Source organism: Phocoena phocoena, chromosome 7 (assembly GCF_963924675.1).
Source record: "Phocoena phocoena chromosome 7, mPhoPho1.1, whole genome shotgun sequence".
Taxonomy (NCBI): domain Eukaryota; kingdom Metazoa; phylum Chordata; class Mammalia; order Artiodactyla; family Phocoenidae; genus Phocoena; species Phocoena phocoena.
The window spans coordinates 70,779,841-70,802,879 of NC_089225.1; the positions used below are offsets into that span (position 1 = coordinate 70,779,841).

Sequence of the window (23,039 nt, forward strand, 5' to 3'; positions counted from 1 at the left end):
CTGGTGCTGAGTCTGAATGCTGCATTATGTGAAAGAGCCAAACTTTAGGACACATTAGGAAGATATTTTATTCTTTGAGTGCATGTGGGTGGTAGAAAGAAGTGGTACTTACACCAGGTCCCACATATTTGGCAAGTGAAGGTATAAAGCTTCCATGTTCTTTATCGTACTGGAGAAGTTATTGCGGGAAAGGAATGCTCTCTGGGGCTTGTCTGAGCTTTCATGCAGATCACATCATATGGTTTGAATGCCACATTCATGGGCGTTCTCAAGAAAATATGGCTTAACCACTGGAACTTCAGCTTGAATTGAAAGCTCTGAATCTAAATATGTTCACTTTGTCTCTGCTATTGCTTAGCTTTCCATTTGTAAACTTAAGAGGAAAACTTTATATAGAAGAATCTCTACAATACTCATTCCCTAATTATGTCTTACTAAACTGGATTTCATTTTCACATATCACATATTTATTGGTTCTTTCCTTTGTGCTAGGCAGTTTATTAGTTGTTAGGGATCAAAGATAAAATCCATTTTCTATTTTCAAGGAACTGAGTCTAATAATAGGCAATTACAATACAGCATTATGGAAAATGTGCATTGAGAGAAAAGTTGCAGGGGAAGGCGGTATCCACAGTCTAGCAGGACCATGGTGTGATGACTGGGTTTCAACATCTGATTCTTTTCTTAGGTTGAAATTGGTTTATCAGATCTGGAAGTGACTGGACTCTGTAGTGCTGAGTCACACACTCAATTTGCTAAGAAACTGCTATGTAAAACCCATAATACTAATGTATTAACAAGAGAAATGATGGAGGGTCTAGGATAGTTGAGCTTGCTGATCCTTACCTTCTCTGTGTTGATCAAATTACAATGAAAGCCAGATCCAAATTATAACGATTGTTTAGCACAATGGAATGGAAGCAATAGAAATGAGTTTGGTGCTTTTAACAGCTAATATTTCAGGCCTGATGCACCCCTCTCCACTTGAGTCACATACCTGCCTTATGTTCTTCATAGGTTGGATTGTGCTAAAAATACACTGTCATTTGCCTTTCTCTTTTTAAAGTTTCTTTGCTGACAAATATTTTTTGATGTGGAACATTCTTTCATTAATGGTAATACCATCAATCAGGTATCATCTTTGGAAGATATTTTGCTTTTTATTTCGTTTGCAGAACGATTATGCTTATTTTACAAATTTACTGCTTTTTAAAAATTGTGTTAAAATATATGTTAACAAAATCACCATTTTAAACAGTTCAGTGGCAATAAGTACATTCACATTGTTGTGCAGCGGTCACTACCATCCATCTCCAAAACTTCTTCATCTTCCCCAGCTGAAACTCTGTATCCATTAAACACTAATTTCCCATTTCCCTTTCATCTCAGCCCCTGGCAACCACCATTCTTTCTGTCCTTATGACTTTGACTACTCTAGGTACCTCATGTAAGTGGGCTCACACGGTACTTGTCCTTTCGTGACTGGCTTATTTCACTTAGCATTAATGTCAAGGTTCATCCAGTGTGGTAGTATGTCTCAGAATTTCCTTCCTTTTAAAGCTAAATAATATTCCATTGTGTACATACACCATATTTTGTTTATGCATTCATCTGACAGTGGACACTTCGGTTACCTCCACCTTCTGACTGTTATGAATAGTGCTGGTATAAACGTGGATCGTACAAGTATCTTTTCAAGTCCCTGCTTTCACTTCTTTGGGATATATACCCAGAAGTGGAATTGCTGGATCATATGGTAATTGTGTTTATTTTTTTGAGAGTTTGCCATACTCAGATGACCTTATTTTTCAAGTGTGTGGGGTCTACATGTTTTGGCAGTAGAGGGAGAGGGTGAATTTCTTTCTTGCTTCCGTAAACTCCCTATGACCATTAAGCACCATGATAGAAGCATGCGTTTGATAATTCAAAGGAGGGACAGATGTTTCAAAGCAGGATCACTGTATCAGGTTTTCATGTAGTAGCTGGTATACTCGTACTTTCCTGGGCAATAGCCAATAAATCATCTGCTCTTCTGTTTCCATTAAAAAAATTACAAAATGAAGAAGATAATGCATGCTTATCTTGCAAAATCTTCAAGTTTTTCAAAAAAGTGTTGTCAAAAAATTTATAACTATATAGTTGGAAAGTCAGAATATTTATATATTATAAAATTCCTCTCATATTTTAGAGTTCATTCCAGTGTTAATGATGTAATTTCCTTACTTATATTCTTGAATTTGAGAAGAATGTATTTTTATCAATGTAATTATGCAGTTAAAGGACATAGTAATAAAATTGGCTTATCTGCTAACTTAAAATTATATAGAACTTTAGAGCTACAGGTTGAGCCACTTTCATAACCATTAGTTGCTTATTAAAGACTTGAATGAGTCAAGAAATAGAATAAATTACACTGCTACACTGAACATAAAATAAAATCCAAATATATTTTTACTAAACTATTTTTTAATTATGAAATATTTTAGATTATGAAAAAGTGTCAAGAATAATATAATCAACTTTTGTGAACCCAACACCCAATTTAAGAGCTAAAGTATCACCCAATACAGTTGAGCTTTCTGGGTATTGTATACCCAAGATATTCCGTATTCTAAATTTGATGTTTATAATTCTTATACATTCACCTGTAGCTAAACAAAAGCTTTTAAACCCCATATAACAAACTATCTGCTGAATCATTTTTAACTGGAACTGAAATCAGGGAGTAAAATAAAAACCTGAGACATCTCACTTTTTGACATCAAGCAAAATAAAGGGTTTATCTTTGCTATTCTCTTACCTACCTTACTTCCCTGCCCAGTGCTACTCAAAAATTGCTTTTATTTTACCTAGACTTGTCTTCCCACTACTAAATTTGTTTACATTTCCAACATCAATATGTAATATCCATGTAACTGTTTTGGGAATTACACTTTTCTATCTGTCCTGTTAGAAAGAAAACTGCATTGGTCTATACTGGGTTGCTGCATTTGTCTTTTGCAGGATTAGCATGAGGGTGTTTTGGAGTCATATTTACTAGTGATATATACTAAAATAGGAAACATACTATAAGAGAAATATATTGCATGAGAAGATTCACCTTCAGCTAGACAAGATGAATCAATAGGCTAAAATCTAACAACATGGGGATCTGTAGAAAAAATAAGAAATCTTAGACTTTGTTTTAATAAATCCATTAAATACGTACATGAAGGGAAAGCCACCATTGAACAGCGCTACACGTTGGGACTTGAGGTTTTAGAGACCATAAAGTGAATCAGTGATACGTGGCTCTCAAAATAGCTAAAATAATAGGCTGCATTAAAGATAAAAAGTATCCAGAACAAGGGAAGTGGTACTGTTGTAGTGACATCACATCTATCACCTCTTGTAATTAGCTTAGGGCTATATAATAATAAATTGCAACTTACAGCAGAATTACCAGGATCATGGGAGAAATATGAAACCATATCATATGGAAAATGGTGAAGGCTCTGGTAATACTCAGTGCTGTTGATAACAGTTTAAAAGTTAACTAATTGAGGAGTTATACAGAATAAGGCTTAAATTTTGGCTCATTGTAAAACATGTTATAAATTCCATAACAAAAATGCAGCCTTGTAAGTTGTAAGTCTTCCTTTCTTAGTGCTAACACAGAACTGAATAGAGGTGTCAATGAAACTGAATAGAGGGTTGATGAAAATTCAAGGTAAAGGATGGGGCTGAATTATAGCCTCTAAGATCTTTTTCCAACTCTTAGCATCATATAGTTTTGTAAGGCTAATTCATACAGATATTAGTTAAGGAGATAGCTATGCCCCTTCAGGATCCTTCTAGTTTAATTGACAATAGTGACATAAACCTAAAAAATACCATTCTATGTTTAAAAAAAAAAAAGGATGGGGCAAGTCAAAAGAACACAGGAGTGGGCTTCCCTGGTGGTGCAGTGGTTGAGAGTCCATCTGCCGATGCAGGGGACACAGGTTCGTGCCCCAGTCTGGGAAGATCCCACATGCTGCGGAGCGGTTAGGCCCGTGAGTCATGGCCGCTGAGCCTGCACATCCGGAGCCTGTGCTCCACGATGGGAGAGGCCACAACAGTGAGAGGCCTGTGTACCGGAAAAAAAAAAAAAAAAAAAAAAAAAATTCCTACAACAGAGTGGGCCCTCAAATATCTACTGAATAAATATCTTTAAAACACTGAAGGGCAAAAGTAGGGAAAACAGCAGAAGACCTGTATTAGAGGCAGATTTCTATCTCTGAAGTCTGTGCAAAAAATATAAGCCTTTTGAAATAAACTTTAAAATGAAGAAAAACAAAAGAATATTTTTTAGCTACCTTAATTTTACAAATTCAGTTGCTTTAAAAAAAACTTGAAAAATTTAAGTGTAACTCGATGACTGACTTTGGAAAGCTTTTGCAATAACCTTACACCAAAGAAAAATTTATTAAAGTATAGATTACTGGTTATTTAAAAATACATGAGAAAAGACAAACATACAAAAGCATTATCATACAACTGATTTCTAAACTCAATACTTTTGAAATACAAAACAATGATCATTACCCTCAAAAGTCAGTTTGAAACAAATTGATTTTTAAGTTGGTATTATAATTCTTTTCACTCAATTTTGCTTACAAATGTTACTAGGTTTTTCAGTTTCGCCACATATACTTTTTTTGACATGTTTATTTCTCAAAGTAGAATACAGTTATTTCTTGCAATTAATGTCAGCAACTATAGAAAGCTTCTCTTAAGTCACAAAGATTCAGTATATACGGTTGCTGCTTTGGAAATAGTTACCATTCTGAGTTATCTATACTAAGACTCATGTATTGACAGGCAAAATGTTAATGGGCAAAGTATGGAGATTGAGAGCAGGATGACTAAGAAAAGATATCTTTTACTGCAGACCTGCTAAAAAAAGACTCCATTATTTACTCTGATAGTATTGCTAGAGAAGCAGTTTCTGCCAGATCACAGGTTGGCTATGTAGTTGTCCATTTTAAATTTCCATCGCTAAAGAATGGCAGACTTCAACAATTAGATTGCTCAACCAAATCAGCAGACCTTTAAGTTACCATATACTTTAATTACGAGAAATAAATTATTTTCTTAATTAGGTTAGCAGCCTTGTATCTGGAAAGGCAGCAAAACCCACTTTGTTCCAAAATTAGAAGGCCGACTCAGAGGCTGCTTCTAAGGTGCCTAACTATCTTCTATCATCCATCAGTCATGGACCTTCATGAACTCAGTAACTTAATAAATGTAAAAATGAACTCATCCATCAACACAATGTTGAGCCTGCAAAACCAAAAAAGTACATTCATAAGGTAGGAATTGGTTTGTATAAAACAAGAGGATATATATCCTCTTATATAACACAAAAGGAATATGCATGGTAATAAAAACAATCTATAATAAACTTGTAAAGAAATGATTCTGGTTTACATGTAACTCTGCTTAAACTGACCATGACTGAATGATTAAACATTTTCTTCTCTTAACATAATGCCCATTCATTATAAGCTAAGATGGACTTAGTTTCTTATAAATCTCTTATTTCCTTGGATTTATCTACTACACCTTTACTTTATAGCCATTTAACTTATAAGCTGGGCCTGCCCAGCCTGCCTCTGAAGCCTCTCTACAGAAGGATACCAGATGCATTAAACAAAGGCATCTTCTCATAAGAATCTGCACTTCAAAACAGCAATATGAAGAAGCAACAATTGGCTCTCCAATGTAGCTACCTCTCATTTCACATTATCACAGAAACAGTGCAGTTTAGTAACCACTCCTTCCTTACAGAAAACTCAGTAGCTGTAAAAATTTTTGTTGTTTCAAAACACATTTCAATACTTATTAATTCCAAAGATCCGAACACCATGTAGCTGTGGCATTTTGGGAATTAGCACACTCAGGAGAGAAGCTGTGTTTAAGATGAAGTGAGTTGGATCATACTTCGTATAGAAACTTGCCAGAAAATATCTGTAGAAATAAAAGTTAAGAATATATATATAACATCTAAAAGTGAAATTACTTACAATTTTTTAAATATTTAAAGGTAGGAAAAAGGCCACTGAAACATAAATACCTAAAAGCAGAACCATTTCTTTGAGCACTAAAACAAGAGCAAAAGTTTTAGTTTGGGGGCCTAAATTAATTTTATTTGGGATTTAAACATTTGTTTAATGGGGGCATATATGCATATTTTGCTTTTCTGCAATCGTGTTAAATGTATTTAATGCAAGACAGTTACTATAGTCTTTAAAGCAGAAGGCTTTCAAACTAGGGGTCATGTGCTTCCTGAAACTTCAGGTGTAGTTTTGTATCTATGTGTATATATCTGAAGAGAAAGTCCAGATTCAAAGCATCCATCATATTCTCAAACGGTTTTGTGACCCACCAAAAGGTTAAAAACTACTGCTGTAAAGTTGTGAAAAACAGGTGTTAGTGCATTAGTAGAGTTTAGCATCTCTGAAAGAAAACAAATACTTGACTGCCCTTTTGATGTTCTGATTTCTATACTGAAGTTAACAGGTATATAACCAGTATAACGGGAAACTTGAGAGACACTGTTGTAAAATTCCAGCTGTTTTGCTATAACTGAACGTATGTATATATATATTCAAAGACATCCAATATCCGAGAATTTGTTTTAAGAAGCCTAAGCCACCTTTAAGACCACAGATCATTGAGTCAGAATGCCTAGTTTGACCCAAGGGTACATCAAAATGAAGATACATCATGAGGCCACTAAAAGAGTATCCTAAAACATCATACCTTACTTGATGATAACTAAGAAGTTACTATGCACAAGGGTGTTTGTCTAATTAGTACTTTTAGAGTACACAGAAAAGTATTTTAATAGTGTTTCCTCTAAAGGAGTGATAAATATCTTCTGTAATATGGTTAGAAAAGAACAGCTGTTTTCCAAGTACAACTAAAAACATCAGAGAGCTGTACACATTATTTTGAGAACCATCTAAATTGAGAAATTCTATACTCTTCCACCTATTTCACAAACTATAGTCAGAAAATTCATTCTTGAGAATAAACCATATTCCTCAATCCTTACTTTAAATCCTGTCTTCCTGCTTTCATATACTTGAAGACTGTTCATACTTCCTTAACTGAACAATATAGGATACCATTTACATTCAGTAAGCTCATTTAATTTCCCATCATCATTACAGGTTTAATCTGTAATCTGATATGTTAGAAATAATAAATCTTCTTGGAATGGTTTCTCCTCCTCATAGCATATGTCTCCTTTATGTCTTTTAATAAAAACTGATTGTGTGTGTGGATCATATGAAAATTACATGACTCTTACAAAAACCTACACAACCCTCCAAGGGGATGCAAAACCCAGGTAGGAATCAGTGTGGTAGCATTTATCTGCCAAAGGGTATAGAGACCTGTATTAGAAGCTAGAAGTTTAGGGTTTAACCTGGGCTGTTGATTCCAACTAGCTACAAGATCTGGATGAAGATGATGCATTTGAATCTGTTTATCTAAAAACCTGGGATAATATTACTCATCCTGCCTACCTGACAAATGATCAAGTAAGAAAATGTAAATGCACTCTGAAAAATATCAATGCTACACAGATGGCTTTAATGCTGTTTCCTAAGTTATATAAGGAATTTAATCACAGAATATTTAAAATCATACCTGTTGGTCAAAAGTACACCTTAAGAAATATGGGTGTTGTACACAGGTACCTCTTAGTTAGGCTTTTAAGCGATAGCCTTTTAAGTGATAGCACCTTTTTTGTGATAGCTTCTATTGAAAATTCAGCATATGTCAGGCTCTTTACATGTGCAGCTGACCCTTGAACAATGAGGGTTTGAACTGCACAGGTCCACTTACAGATGGGTATTTTTCAATAGTAAATACCACAGTACTACATGATCCAGTTACTACACAATCTGCAGTTAGTTGAATCCGAGGATGTGGAAATGGGGATACAGAAGGCTGACTATGTAAGTTATACTTGGATTTTTAACTGCACAGAGGGCGGGTGCCTATAACCCCCACGTTGTTCAAGGGTTAACTGTCTTATAATGCAATCCTCAACATTTTATAGATGAGGAAACTAAGCCTTTCAATAATATGGCCAAAAGTCACATAGCTAGAGAGTAGTAGAGCTAAAATACAAATTTAGGGCTGTTTGAATAACCATTATTCTTGTTATTGCATTAATCTTTGTTAGGCCATACAAATAATTTTTCTTTTGACATGAATTTTATGTGGGACTAAAACAATTAAAAACTTAAAAAATTTCCTCCCAAGTGCTATAAATATAAGGAAAAAGAAATCTACCACTTTATGATTACTTTATTCTTTTCATTTGAAAATGTCTTCCCTAACTTAAATACCTGTCTAAAACCTACCCTAAGTCCTAGTTTAAGGAATTCTAATGCCTCCAAGAAGTCTTTCCAGCTGCTGCAGACTGCACTGATTCTATAATGGATATATAAATCTATGTCTATATCTATATATAGAGAAAGATATATATCTATATATATGTATCTCCTTTGTGCTATCGAGTGTTTGATTAGGATATATGCGAAACATCCATTATATGAAAGCAACTGAGTGTGGAATTCAAAGCAATCTATGTACTTACAAATTCTTTGCAGAAATAAACATAATAATAGAGAAATAATACAAAGTGGCAATAAATAAGGGATATGTAACAACTGCTATGGATTTCAAAGCAGAGCATTATCATTGAAGGCTGGTTGCTAAGGAAAAGACCTCACTGGTAAGGTCACAATTTAAATCTTGAAAGAAAAATAGGACAGATAAGAAAGGAGAAGGCATTTCAGGTAGGAAAATGACTTGAACAAAGGCATAGAAATAGGACTATACATGAAGTATTTAAGAAATGCTGCTTAGAAGAGTGTGACCAGGTAGGAGTTGGGTGAGGGTAAAATAGTCACAAAAAGGAAAAATGAGGTAGGAACTATTTTGTGGAGGACCCTGAATATCAGGTAATAGGAGGAAATTACATGCCATATATAAGGTTAGATGCTTTACAGATAGGTATTATCTCATTTATTTCTTACAGCATCAGATTGAGTTAGGTACCATTGGCTAGAATTTTATTTATGAGCAAACCAAGCAGGCTGAGTGATAGGTACAGGATTCAACCCGGGTCTGTCCTACAATGAAAGCCTAACCTCTCTTTTCTCTAAACCACACTGTCTCTCCCAAGGAGTCTGAACATCCAAATGTGGCAGGTGGTCAATGAAATTCATCTGAAATCATCCAAATCCTTGTTTATGGAGATTAATCTGATAGTAGAATACAGAACAAGACTATGTGTTTAGTATTGTTTAGCAAGCAGCTTAAAGACATGAACTAGAATATATTTAACTTGTATTCTAGAATGTCTTTTCATACTGATAAACATGTAAGGTTGTCTCCATATATATTTGACTGAAGTGAAAACTGGTTTATTACCAGCTTGTTAAAAATTTTGCTTGTATTTTATAATCTCTATGAAGTAGCAATTTACTGATATAGGTTACCAACAAAATATTCTGTTTCTATTTCAAATTTAATCTAATAAAAGGATGGCTTCCTCTCATCCAATCCTCCTCATACCTGAAAATTTCCACCACTTACAGAATTATTGGAGAAATTGTGAAAAACTTCCGTGAAGATGTAAACTGTACTCCATAGTCCAGTTGTTCCCAATGAGTTAGGAGCCTCGCTTTACCCTGGTCAGGAGTTTCAAATGGTGTTCCTTTTACTGCATGCAAAAATACATACATCCCCTGGAAAACAAGCAAGGGGGTATATAATAAATATCAAATACAAAATTAGTATTTGCCAGTTAGCATTAAGACAGTTGCAGACTGTGACAGAGAGCGTGATTAACTTGACAGCTCAAGTTATAAGATTTCATATTGTGAAAGACTGGCCAATTTCTTCAGAGTAAAACAAAACTTCCAGGGGCTTACATGCAAATATTATTTGCTGAAAACCACTCTAAGTCAACTAAAAGTAACCTGTTTTCATCTCCTATTAAATTGAAAAGAAACGAAAAGTACCATCAGGGTAGCTCTGCATCATTACATTTAGATTTTCTAACACATTTCCTGTTGGGAGATAGAATTACCTTTTCTCCAATGTGCAGGAAAGTTTAGAGTGTCATATTAGTAAATCTGATGATACTTATAAAATGATAAAAACATACAAGTTGGAAAATAATAATAAACAATCTCTGTATCGGGGAAAATTGTTTTGAAAATATTTAATATTAGGACTGTTTTTGTCTCAATAGTTCTTTTCCAAAGCAACAAAGATGGTTTGATGTAGTAAGTATAATGTTCAACACAATTTACTTTTAAAATCACCACTGTACCTCAATAGTGTCTTTTGAAGTTATTTTTTAAAAATCAAAGTAAAAAACATTACTAAAAGCCATTCTGTCCAGCGATATGTTTAAGCATCTAATTTTGTGGTTAATTAGGGGAAAAAAACCAATGTATACTAGATGTGGTTTACTTGAGATGCCCATTTAGATTGATAGTTAATGCTTCATTGCAGGATCACTGTCTGAGGCACTGGTAACAGAATAAAGCCTATATATGGTCATGAAATAGCTTTACTTATTAAAGTCATGATGTGATATCATTTGTTTTACTTCAACTTTTAATAAATATATGGAAAAAAATAGAAATATTAGTGATTTGAAATTTTACATTATTCTACTAGGTTAAGAGAGCCCTTCTTTTCAAAGTTTAGTCTGTCTGCTTCCTAGTTATTCCATTAGGCAATTTAAAAGTTGTTTACTTACAGTAACACTTAAGCAACAGAGGAATGGATTCATGTTCAATTGGATATAACTCTACAAACATTTAATAAGTGGCTAATGTACAGGACACAGGACCTATATGCATATATGAAATTGAACAAGACATGTCCAATGCCTTGAAAAAGTTCAATCTTCTAAGAGATGGTAAGAAAAAAAAAAAGATATGCATAAACAACTACAATGTAGGGCAGAAATTACTATCAAAGGTACAATCAAAGTACTCAGGAAATGCAGAGGAGAGAAAGGTTCCTTGTTGCTGAGGCTAAAGCCTTGATGGTTCCTTGTCACCTACCTCAGTCTTGAAGGTTCAGCTCAAATGATAACTCCTTAGTGAAGCCCTTCTCATTAGCAATAATTAACCTGTTGCCTATGTACATATATAGAATTTTATTGAAAATACTTTTACTATAGCACAACATATTGTCTTAAAGTTGTTTACATAATGTTTGTTTTCCCATTAGCCTGACTACCTCAGGAACAAGGGCTCATACAAAGCAAGTATTAGATATTAAACCAAGATGACATTAAGCCAAGGAATGTTTATTCTGTAAGCACAAGAAACCATTTTCACATGGGTTTTAAAAGAGACTATGAAACAGAAATTGTATGCTTTCAAATTCTCAGGAGAATGTGACCCAAAAAAGTTAAGAATCTCTACTCTAGACCATACATGTGTTAGAATTATCAAAGAGAAAGAAGAACAGTCCTCTAATTATTTACTTCAAACCACATACACTCACCAGTGTTCAGAATATAGTATTCAAATAGTTTATGTATTCTTTTTAATGATTAAGAATAAAATCTTATCTAACCATTTATCTTCTACTCCACTTTTATTTTTAATAGTTTTTCTATAAAATTTTAGTGATGGATGATTTATACCCACATTAAAAGAATTAGGGAAAAAAGTATATATAGCTCATAGTTAGCCCTTAACAAATATTTACTGACTCAAAATGAAGAGAATTCTCTTTCATTTTAAAAGCTAGGATAAGAATTTTGTGAAGTATTAAAACTTCTAAGAGTGAACTGTAGCACTGAGTAAAAACAATTGCTGTAGGTTTCTACTATATGGTTCAGAAAGACAGAGACCATGTTTTTTCTTTTTTCCCATATTTGGTCTATTTTCCCATGTTTAAAAGCATGCAGTATGTATTTCACATTTTTAATTGGTTTAATGTAGGCTAACTTCAAAAGAAATTTACATTTGGCATCATGTAATTGCCACATCTATGGCTGGTTAGTCAGGTTTTTAGTGGAGGACTAAGAAGTCAGAAGTTTGCTTCCCTACTTGTTCTCATTACCTGTCCTTTGTCCATGGCCATATACTGTGCCTCAGTCTCAGTCAACTAACTGAAAACATGAAGGGAGGAGATGACTTCTAAAGTACATTTAATACATGTGCCACTGGAGAAGGGAAAATTATGTGAGAACAGACTAATTTATTCAGCAAACATTTAAATAGGTCTTTAGAGATAAATTAAAAAACAAAAGAAAGATAAACTGCTAATTATAAAAGGATAATAAATTCATGAAAAAAATGCAGCATGGGACTTTTGTAGCTTCCTAGAAGAGGTGACACTTGAGTAGTTTTCCTGGAGAAACAGGAATTAGCCAGGCAGAGTAGGAAGGAGGAAGAGGTATTAAAATAGTGGAAGAAGAGCCTAAGCCAAAGCAAAAAGGTGAGAGAAGACGATTTTTATTATTGTAGAGCACAGCTTGTGTTTGGAGAGATGTTAAGGTTGGGTCTCTTTCTTGCCTCTGTAGTATTATCAACTGGTCTTGTATGCCACACAAAGAACTTGGCATTTTACTATGCATGTAACAAGGAATCACTGAAGGACTTAAGAGTGTGACCTGAACAAACATGAATTTCAAAAATATCACCCTGCCAAATTGGAAGGAAGGAAAGTAGAGTAGAGAAGCGTCAAAGAGACCACTTGATCTACTGGTGTAATCTACCTGAGGGGAAAGAAGAGCATGAAATTATAGCAATGCCCATAAGGATCAAGTTGAAGACAGTAAAGCAGTAGAATAGACAAGGCTTTGACTAAATGGATGTGGAATATAAAGGAAAAAGAGTTACCCTAAGTCTAGGGTGACTATATAGTTTGCCATGGGTGGTCCTGATTTACACTTACTCTCTTGGAGTAGTTATTACTAGAGCTCTCTTTTACTCTCAAAACAGTCTCAGTTTGGATAATACATTATATTAATCACTTTACCTCTGACATTCAGCTGTGTGGCTTGGCTTACTGGGCAGATAGTGGTACCTTTAGATTAGATTAGGAACAAAATCCAGGAACAGATTGTGGTGGGTGGTAAGGGATATATCAGGAATGAATTCAATTTATACTTGTTTGGTTTAAGGTGCAAGGTGATCTTGCAATATTAATATGGTCATCATCATTTAACAGGTAGAAACTGAAAATACAGATAGATGAAGTAACCTAGATAAAATATATATCATAAGAAGAGATGAAGAAAAGAACCTTCAGGGCTTCTCTGGTGGTGCAGTGGTTGAGAGTCTGTCTGCCGACGCAGGGGATGCGGGTTCGTGCCGTGGTCCGGGAAGATCCCACATGCCACGGAGCGGCTAGGCCCGTGAGCCATGGCTGCTGAGCCTGCGCTTCCGGAGCCTGTGCTCCGCAACGGGAGAGGCCACAACAGTGAGAGGCCCGCGTACCGCAAAAAAAAAAAAAAAAAAAAAAAAAAAAGAACCTTGACAACAGCAATATTTAAGAGAGGAAAAGAGAAAACTGTGCAAGAGGAAATAGTAAAGGAAAGATCAGAAATATATCTAGGAGAAAGCAATCCCATGGAAGCCAAAGGAAAAGAATTCCAATAAAAGGGATATGATTAGTGTCAAATATTTCAGAGAAGTTACTATTTAAAAACTGTGTTTTTAAACACTTCCTTCCAAAGTCTATCACATAAAATGGACTAAAGGGACATTCACTGATCTCTACCACATCATCTTTGTCATCCTCCAGTCAACTTCAAATGCTTTCCAGAAGATATAAATAATATCAATTTTTAAAAAACCTATTGCTCCTACATTTTTCTGTCTTAAAGTTCTAAGCTCTTCATTTTGGTTAGATCTTTAAACAAATATATAGTTAATCTGGATTCAATTAAAAGTCTCAACCAGATTTCTCCCCTTTCATTCTACTTTAATAGGCTGTTAAAGACAAGAAAAGTCACTATCACGTTTTGTTTTGTTTTGTTTTTAAACAGGCAATTTCCAGGACTGCATAATATGGTCAGTAGAGTCAATCTAACCTCTGGTACTTTGTAGAGCTATCATATAATACAAAAGAGCAATAGTCAACAGGAAGAAGCTAAGGCACCATAAGTTTCTGAATCATATAAGATATGATTAAGCTCAAAATTTTGGTACTGAAATAGAAAAGTATATATATACAATTTAGAAAGGATTTAAACCAAAGATGTTCATTAGACTCCAGTTAACCAAAAAACATAATTACTTCCTCTGATACATTTTGGTTAATCAATATATTATAGTGGCCTGAATTACAGTGTCTTATAATTTTTGCTAAAATGCCCTACTTTTTTTCAGATTTCACAAAACCAACAGGAGAAAAAAATGTCTTACTTACAAAAAGGGTCCAATGTTTAAATATAAAGTGATAGGAAAAACATAATCTTATTCCAGGTAAGAATTCTTCAAAATTGTCATATATACTAAAAATCACTGAACTGTACACTTTAAATAGGTGAATTTTATATCTCAATCAAACTGTTTAAAAAAACTGAGTCATGTGTTTTTCTTCTTTGTAACGTAAAACTTTAAGCTTTTTAAAAAACTGTGTTTAAATACACTAACATAACATGGACCATTTAGCCACTCTTAAGTGTACAGTTCAATAGTATTCGGTGCATTCACGATGTTACGCAACCATCACCACCATCCATCTCCACAACTCTTTTCATCTTGCAAAACAGTACCTTCCCATTCCTGCCTCGCCCAGTCTCTCTGTAAAATCATTAAACCTTAAGCATTCAGTATAAGGTGAAATTCTTACCAGATTATGTATAACATTTGTTAAGGTCCAGGCAACAGGAACACTGAAGAAGGGAATACTGAGTAAAACGATATGAAGCAAGCCAACTCCCAAAGCATATGTCAGCCACATACCCCGGCTGTTCATTACACGGGTATTTGGATTCACCTCACTGTGGGCAACTCCAACATTCATGTTTGCGCTGTAGGAAAGCAATGGGATGAATCAACACTGATATAACTGGAAATCTAAATATTCCTAATTCTGACATGACAAAATAAGTGTTACTGGGATTATTTTTTTACCTCATCACTCTGAAATAGAACAAACAGACCCTCCAAAATATGCTACTTGCAGATGCTGACGAGGGCAGTAAATAATTCTTAACATCTAACTCCCCAGTAAGACAAGCATGCTTCTTGTTGAAAAAATAAACAGTTAAAATGCCTTTCCTAAAGCTTGTCTTCAAGCATGTTTGTTTTACTAAAACGCAAACTGAAAGAGAAAACCTACATTTTCTTAAGAGTGTAAAGTGAAAACTCAGGAGGTAAATTTACCAACAGAATAATATATTAAAAAGCAAAGCTGACCTAACCAGTCTGTTCTGAGTAGCCAGACTTACATTTAATGTAGTGTTGTGTCCATAAAGAGTGGTCAGAGTTCAAATCACTCCTGCGAGGAACATAATGAGGTGGAAATTTTACATGGTCAAGGGATAAGGTTTGTTTCTCAACCTAGTGATACAATTAGGTTTAAACAAGGAGTCTTTCTTCTGCGTATTTTAACTCTAGTCACCTTCCCTAAAACTTTGGTTTTCTCTCATTCTTTCCTTCCTTCTTCCCCTCCTTCTCTTCTTCCTTTCTTTCTGAGATTGGGGGTGGGGGCAGCAGAGCTACATTATATTTCGAACAGCTCTGATTTAAAAATATATAAACCCTTTCTATTACAGAGTTGGCCCTGAGAGAGGAATTTCTCCGAACCCCGTCCATCAAGTGTTTCGGAGTACAATGGCCCTTCTCCCTCCTCTCCCTGCAAAAATCTGTAGGCTTACGGTGATGAAAGTTGGCTGCACTGAAACAAAGCAAAAGCCTCAGATTTAAATGTGTAAAAAGTTCCTCCAATCCAAACATCCACCGTGCATGTTACATTCTTTTTATACGCTATAAGTTATACTTAGAACGTGCCTCCACTCAAGATGCCTTTCCCATTTTCGACAGGATAGAAAAAAAAAAAGCTCGAAAGTAGGCTTAAAATTTACATCTGAGCTGGAAGGCAAAGACTGACTATCCCAGGCCAGAAAACCCTTCCACGGAGTCTGCCACGCCACTTCAGGACTGGCAAACAATGACTTCAGAGAGCGAAGAGCCTCTCGGCTCTGCCCTCGCGATGCCGGGCGACCCACAGAGACGCCCCCTCCCCCCCGCTACCATCACCGGCAGCCTTCCCAGGCGGCCGGAGCTCCCAGCTACTGGAAGCTCAGCAAAAGCCGCCGCTGCTACGGCCACAGTGCCCCCCGCCCCGCCCCTTTCCTCTCGGAGCTGCACATCCCGTCAGGGCCAGGACGCGACGACGAGGATTTGGGGGGCAAGCCTTGGGGGCCACTTGGCCCGCACGTCCTGACAGGGCGCCGCGGACGGAGCAGGAGTCCACTCTTTCCCCTCAAGCCGACCCGGGCCCGCCAGCAGCTCCCCACTGCACGGGCAGCAGCACAGTCCCGGCGGCCCTTCGTGCCCACTCACCCGCCGCCCCACTCCCGGCGGCTGGCTCGGAGCACTATCAGCTCCGCTGTGGCTGCAGTGCCGACGGCTGCGCCTTCTCAGGCAGAACGCGAGTGGTCAGCCCCAGCGCGGCGCGGCGTGGCGCAGCTTGCGGAAGCTTTCAGGGCGGAACGCGCTGCCAGGGCATTGGCTGAGGACGGCGCCAATCACACGTTCGCCGGGCAGGGAGGGATTAAGGGCGGTGTGCTCGGTGCCTGCCCCGCCCCGCGTACGTTGTGGGTGAGTAGGGGATCCGCCAGGCCGGGCCTGGGCTCCGGGTGGGACGCTGGCTGGTCTGCTAGTGGATTGTTGTTGCCCACCTCGCGCGAGCAAGAAGGTAGTGTCGTGTGGCTAACGGGTATTCATTCTTATATCGTAAGCTCGAGAGCCTCCTCCCCTCCACTTGTCCCGGTCTGGGCGGGAGCGCCGGCGGCCGCAGTGGGCGCCCCTCCCCCGCTCCCCTCGCGGGGCGGGAAGCGGACGAAGCCCGGCTAGCGAGCGCGCACACCTGGAGAGCGGTCTCCCAGCAGGTGTGGGCTGCTTAATGTCTGATTTGGACTTTCCTGACTAAATGGTGTTTAGGCCTTTGTTGCAGCCCATTCCTCAGATCCTTCTGGGTGCAGATCTTAAAGTTGTTGTTTGCCAGGAAGAAACTTTAACCCCTGACGGCCGTAACTCAGCCTGTCTAGAGTGTGAGTGAGGGGTTTTATAATATTGTAGGTTGTGGCATCGTACAAGTGGCGGAAGCAAACTTTTCGGTTAACCATGATTTTTACTGGTGTCATTCTGGGTCTGTCTACACGCTGAAGACAGGTACTTGTGTTATATGCTGAGGAAATGTGGGGTTTTTTTATTCATATTGCTGAAATAACTTACAATGGCTTTTCAAAATTGGTGTAAGAGAATGTTGACTGTATATACACATATATGTGTACATATATTGCGTTTCTAATGGCCTTATAAAACCAATTAGGTTAGATTTATTACGTTTTTTAAAAAAATAATTATTTCATTGTGTGCTTCCTAAAGTTTATGAGTTCTCTGATCTTTACTTCTTTTTTAGGTACACTGTTAGCCTTAACTGAATTTCCTGATCATCAGCACTCTTTCAGTAGTGTTTGATTTACCTCTCAGCAAATATAGAAGACTGATTCCTGGCATTCTTAGACATTCTTTGCTGTGAGTCGTAAGCCTGATATCAACCCTTCCACTTTTCAAAAGATGCCATTTGGTACACATACGGTGGAATGCTTGTTATGTTCCAGAGGTTGTGCTAGGGATATGAGATTAATATATCCTCAGAGAACTCTCAGCCAGGAGGAAGGGACAGAAATCCAATACTTAGAATAATCTGTGATGAGTTTGGGGTTAGAAATAAGGAAAAGGTGCTCTGGGAGTACAGAGGAAGGACTGCCTAATCTGTTGGGGCAGGGGTTGGAGCTGGTAAGAAAGGCTTCCTCGAGGAGGTGATACTTGAACTAAATCTAGAAGGATGGTGAGAAGTCATCAGTAGAGAAAGGGAACCTTATGAGCCAAGGAAGGAGTCACTGCCATCACATTAAGAGAGACAAGTTGCATAGTATGACTGGCCCAGTGTGCATTTGGAGAAGAGTGGGATGAGATTAGAAAGACAGAGGTTCAATTGTAAGGAGTTTGGATTTAACATAGTTAGTAATTGGAAATATTTATAAAATTTTAAGTAGGATAGCAACATGATTAAATGTAAATTATAGGAAGAATCCTGTAGGTGGTTGAGATTCCAGGCAAGCTGTCAATTAGCTGGTTATTGCAATAGGTCAGGGGAAAATTGTTGAAGGGCTGAACAGAGGCAGTAGCCATAGGGATAGAGAGGAAAGAACTAGTTTGAGAAATATTTAGGTAGTAAGAGAGGGAGGAGTGGGTGGCAGGATATAGAGAGTGAGGAGAATTTCAAGGATGACTCAAGGTTTCTAATTTTGCTTTGTGAGACTGGATGAGCATAGCCTTTGGAGTCAAACATGACAAAATATGCAGGTGTGCATCTGTCACTTAATAGTTGTGTGATCTTGGAACAAGCGATCAAGCTTTTAAATCCTGTTTGTGATAGAGGAATGACACTATACATAAGCTTGTTGTGAGGATTAACTGGAATAATTATATATATTTAAGTAACTTATGTTAGCTCTTATTTTTATTATCAAATAAGTATAGCAAGAAAGACAATTAGAGAAAGATCTGATCTCTTTGGGACATGTTGAGTTTAGGGTGCCTTTCGGTCATCTAAATGATGATATTTAGAAAGTAGTTGGAAATAAGGCCCTGGATTCTAGAAAAAAAGCCTGGTTAGGAGATACAAGTGATGAAGGGGATGATATGGAGTCCAGTTAAAATAGAATACATAAAGGGAAGGAGTTAAGGCAATGGTGACTTGATGGGAAGGAGGTCACTTTTCCTAATGTTTTACCTTGGCATGAGGTAGGTGCCGATGAAATTATTTTTCGTGGCCACTTCATTAATAATTATGAAGTACTCACCTTGAGTGAAGTACTCTGATTACTCTGTGTTGCATCCAGAAGTATATAATTCCGTGCGTTTAGAGGTTGTATAGGTCAGGACAGGGGTGTGATAAGCAAGCCAAGTTCTTTCGGAATGGGAGGAAAGGGTCATTCCTGGTTGGGTGATCAGAAAGGACCATGTTACAAATGATATTGAAACCGGGTCTAGAATGATAGATAGTATTGCATTAGGAGAAAGTGGAGGTGCAAATAGGGCGGGATTGCTGGCAAAGGAAGATTGAAGTTTTTGACTTGGTCACTAAGAACAGTGAGTTATTAAGAGAAATAGCAAAGTTAAGTGGGAGGTATGGAGGGCGGAACAAGAAGATAAGTTCTATTTTATAAACATTTTGAGGTAGTAGTGACACTGATTGTAAGAAATGCCTGTCTTAACTCGGGAAGAGAGAGATCACTGTTGAGATGTAGATTTAGATGTTATTCTATAACATCTAAGGTTATAGGGTTTTGGGTATATAAGAAGAGGGGAGAGGAATTAGGGAATGCCCATTTTTCTGGGAAGAGAGTGAAGAAAACACGAAGAGATCCAAGAGGTATTGATGGATGGTATAATCCTTGAGAATAGGCAGTATCATCAATGTCACATCAATGTCACATCAATGTCACATGCTTCAGGGATAGGAATGTGAATCCTGAGAAAAGGATTTGATGATTTAAGATCTCATTGGTGAACTTGAAGAAAGCAAAATCCTAACAGTGGTTGTGTAAGCTATTTTGCAAGGGTTTTGGAAGTGAGTTGGTGATAGGGAATTGGTGATGGTGAATACAGGTTACTTATTCAAGTTTGGCTTCATAAAGAAGATAATCATAGAGTTAATAAGGTTGAGGGAAGAATTTTTTGTTTTTGTTTTCAAGACCAAGAGGCCTGGAGGAGGGATGGGACTAGATAAAGAAACTAGGTGGAAGTGTTAGTTTAGAAGAAAGACATTGGTCTGAGACTGAGTAAAGAAGAACATGGGTAGAGGTGGAGACATTTTAAGAAACCAGAGGACACAGTATGGTGGAGGAGGTAAAGTGTGTGAAGATAGAGTTGATGCTGTGGTCTGCCTTGATCTCAGTAAACTAGAAGAGGGGGTAGGTTGGGATGAAATTAGGGACTTGCTGGGGAGAAATAGAAGATTTTGGAAGAGAGGTTATAGAGAATGAGACAAAGATGATGAGATTAATAAAGAGATTAATTAATCTCTGCAGAAGGAGGGAAGGTTGAGGTGAGGTTAGGTTTACACGCCAAAGCTTGCTTGATAAATGTTTTTCTTAGATCCCTGGGACTCTCAAACTAAGGAAGAAGACTTCTTAAACCCAAGCCTAACCTGATACCAAGCACTGGGTTAGCTCCTGTGGGGCTAGAGTTAGAAGTGTGTTGGGGGGTGTGGTATTCATGTAGTTTGGAGGAACTCAATTTAGTCCAGAGATCCTGGGATTTTTTAGCATGTATATGCCAAGCACTATAATACGTTGTATACATTATCTTATTTACTTCTCACCACAACCATATGATATCATTATTATCTCTATTTTAGGTTAGGTGATTGAGTTTTAGAGTTTAATTTTAACTTCCTCAACATTATATAGCTATTAGTGTATAATAATAATTAGTGGCATATTTTTCCATCGTGTTAATCAGCTTTGCCTTGTACAAAGCAAAATATAGTTATGAATTGTGAACAGTTAACACCATTCAGAACTCAGTATATTGACTTCTTCCCAGAAATGCATCCCTTAAAGTTTTATGTAATCATTGTAATGGCTAAACTCCATTTCTTGCTCAGTTACTTATTCTTAAACTTTATGTGACTCTGCTTGTTTTATGTCTTAAGTTGCCTGAGAAAGAATCCTAAACAGAAACCTTTTTATTTGGTTTGGTTTGTCTTTGGCATTGTTGTTTCGTTTGGATCTAGATTCCATAGGGTCAGATCATCATGTGAGCATGTAACTAGTCATGGTAAATTAAGGAAGTACCTAGGGCTCCTCCCCCTCCCCCCACCTTTTTATTGTCAAATAAAATCATGACTAGAGGAATTGCATGCTGTCAAGCTAGTATTTTTTATTTGCCTGAAATCTTTTCTGAGTTAGGCATTAAGGTAGTTGCAAACCCCACTCCCTGCAAATTTTACATACGTGATTTCCATATGAAATTTTTTTGTTTCTTTGTTTGAAAAGGTTTCAGACAAAGGGTTTCATGGCTAAACTAATTACTGGCAGAGAGATTTTGGATGTACAAGTTGGATCGGCATGTAAAGGACCTTGAATGCCAGCATATGGTTTGAGCTTTATCATAATTTGGCTTTGGGGAGCCACATGACTAGAAAGATGTTTTAGACACAGTAGTGCATAGGATAGTAATCTGATATGATGTGTCTGAGTATGACTAGTTTAGATTAAGAGTAATTCTAGAGTCTGGATTTCCTAACTCTAAAAGAGCTCAATAATTGAAAGAGATATTGTAATTCATCAAAATGTGTAGATGACTAATGATGTTCAAGTGCAACTGCCATTAAGGCACATGACTGACATTATCTGCATAACAGTTGACAGCACCATCTGGTGATTCCTAGCCAGACACATATATTACACTTATTGCACAATTATTCTTATCATTCTTTAATTAGTAACATAGTGTGATTTACCAACAAATTTCTCTGTGCCTTAGTCTTATAATATGGAGATGATAATGGCATCTATTTTAAAGGGTATTCGTAAGAAATAAATGATTTAATACTGTATGTGCTCAACAGTAGACCCTGACATACAGTGAGGCTCAATAAATATGCGTTGCTATTATTGCTGCTGTTGTTGCTATCCGTTCTGTTAGGAATGTTTAACAATTTTTATTTTTACAACTTATATTTTATTTTCTAGCTACTCTGCTAAAAGCTAGAATGAAACAGCTGCCGGCAGCAACAATTCGCCTCCTTTCCAGTTCTCAAATAATCACTTCAGTGGTCAGTGTCGTAAAAGAGCTCATAGAAAACTCCTTGGATGCTGGTGCCACAAGCATAGATGTTAAACTGGTGAGTGTCCCTGAGATGCTGCCAAGTACTTTGAAAGCAAAAAAGGGTTGGACAGATGTTTTCTCCTTACAATTATTACCTTTCTTTTCTTTATATAACAGTAAATTATTCTTAGGACATTGAACCCCTTTTCCTGTTTAAGAGTAAATTCTTAAAAATAAGTTTTAATTTAGATCAGTGTTACAGTAACATTAAAGGAAATTATAAAGGAGAGCTTATTCTAAAGGACTCTATCATAAAACATGAAATTAGTTTGTCCGTATTTTCTAATACTTATCCTTGGTTATTTGTGTTTACTTGTTTTATAGATTCTCATTTGCATTTTGTTTTTTCTACCTAATCTTATTTCAGAACTGTGTCCCTTGTTGCTTCATAGTTTTCACATTTTTAAATTTAAGTGCTACATATTAAATCATTTGAGTTAATAATGACTTATGACTCTTATTATGATTTATTACAATTAGTCTTCAGGTCTACCTCCCCTGTTATAAGTTACTAGCTCATGGAGGTAAGGTCTATATTTTTTTGTGTCCTCTATACCTGTCCAGTATCTGGTACATAAATGGTAAATAAATTTGAGCGAACGTAAGAATACATTTTTTTGTAATCTCCTAATTATCAGATATTCATATTATTTCTGGTATTATGGCATTAGAAAGACTACTGATATGAATATCTTTGTAGGAAAGAGACCTTCCCATTTCATATACATATATTATATATATGTTACCCATTTGCTCCTTGTAAAAGCTCTATGAATTAGCTACTGCTATACTCATTTTATAAATAATTGAGGTTCTGAGAACTTTCCCAAAGTCATGTAAGTAGTAAGTACTGGAGCTGAGATTGCAATCCAG

At 36.7% G+C, this 23,039-nt stretch overlaps 2 protein-coding genes across 7 annotated transcripts in view; one reads left to right on the top strand and one right to left on the bottom strand.

Moving 5' to 3' along the window:
- Window positions 1-4,426: 4,426 nt before the first annotated feature.
- ORMDL1 (ORMDL sphingolipid biosynthesis regulator 1) lies at window positions 4,427-15,058 on the bottom strand. Its single transcript, XM_065880631.1, has 3 exons — window positions 14,884-15,058; window positions 9,643-9,794; window positions 4,427-5,991 (listed from the first exon to the last, which is right to left on the bottom strand). The coding sequence occupies exons 1-3, from the start codon at window positions 15,055-15,057 to the stop codon at window positions 5,856-5,858; spliced, it is 462 nt and encodes a 153-aa protein (XP_065736703.1). The 5' UTR covers window position 15,058; the 3' UTR covers window positions 4,427-5,855.
- A 1,825-nt stretch (window positions 15,059-16,883) lies between these two features.
- The window catches only part of PMS1 (PMS1 homolog 1, mismatch repair system component), a 98,424-nt gene continuing 92,268 nt past the window's right edge, over window positions 16,884-23,039 (top strand). For 5 of the 6 annotated variants that reach the window (XM_065880253.1, XM_065880251.1, XM_065880254.1 and 2 more), the window contains exon 1: window positions 22,051-22,182. In XM_065880253.1, coding sequence (XP_065736325.1) covers window positions 22,051-22,182 — 132 coding nt within the window. Of the gene's footprint in view, window positions 16,957-22,030; window positions 22,183-23,039 lie in introns of those variants that run through there. The other variant, XM_065880250.1, reaches the window with a different exon arrangement.

Excerpts from the sequence above, each read along its gene's own strand:
- ORMDL1 (XM_065880631.1), bottom strand. The coding sequence starts at position 15,057 with ATGAATGTTGGAGTTGCCCACAGTGAGGTGAATCCAAATACCCGTGTA. Across the intron at positions 9,795-14,883 it reads CAAATGTTATACATAATCTG|GGGATGTATGTATTTTTGCA; the intron begins GTAAGAATTTCA and ends CTTGTTTTCCAG. Across the intron at positions 5,992-9,642 it reads ACAATTTCTCCAATAATTCT|ATATTTTCTGGCAAGTTTCT; the intron begins GTAAGTGGTGGA and ends TTATTTCTACAG.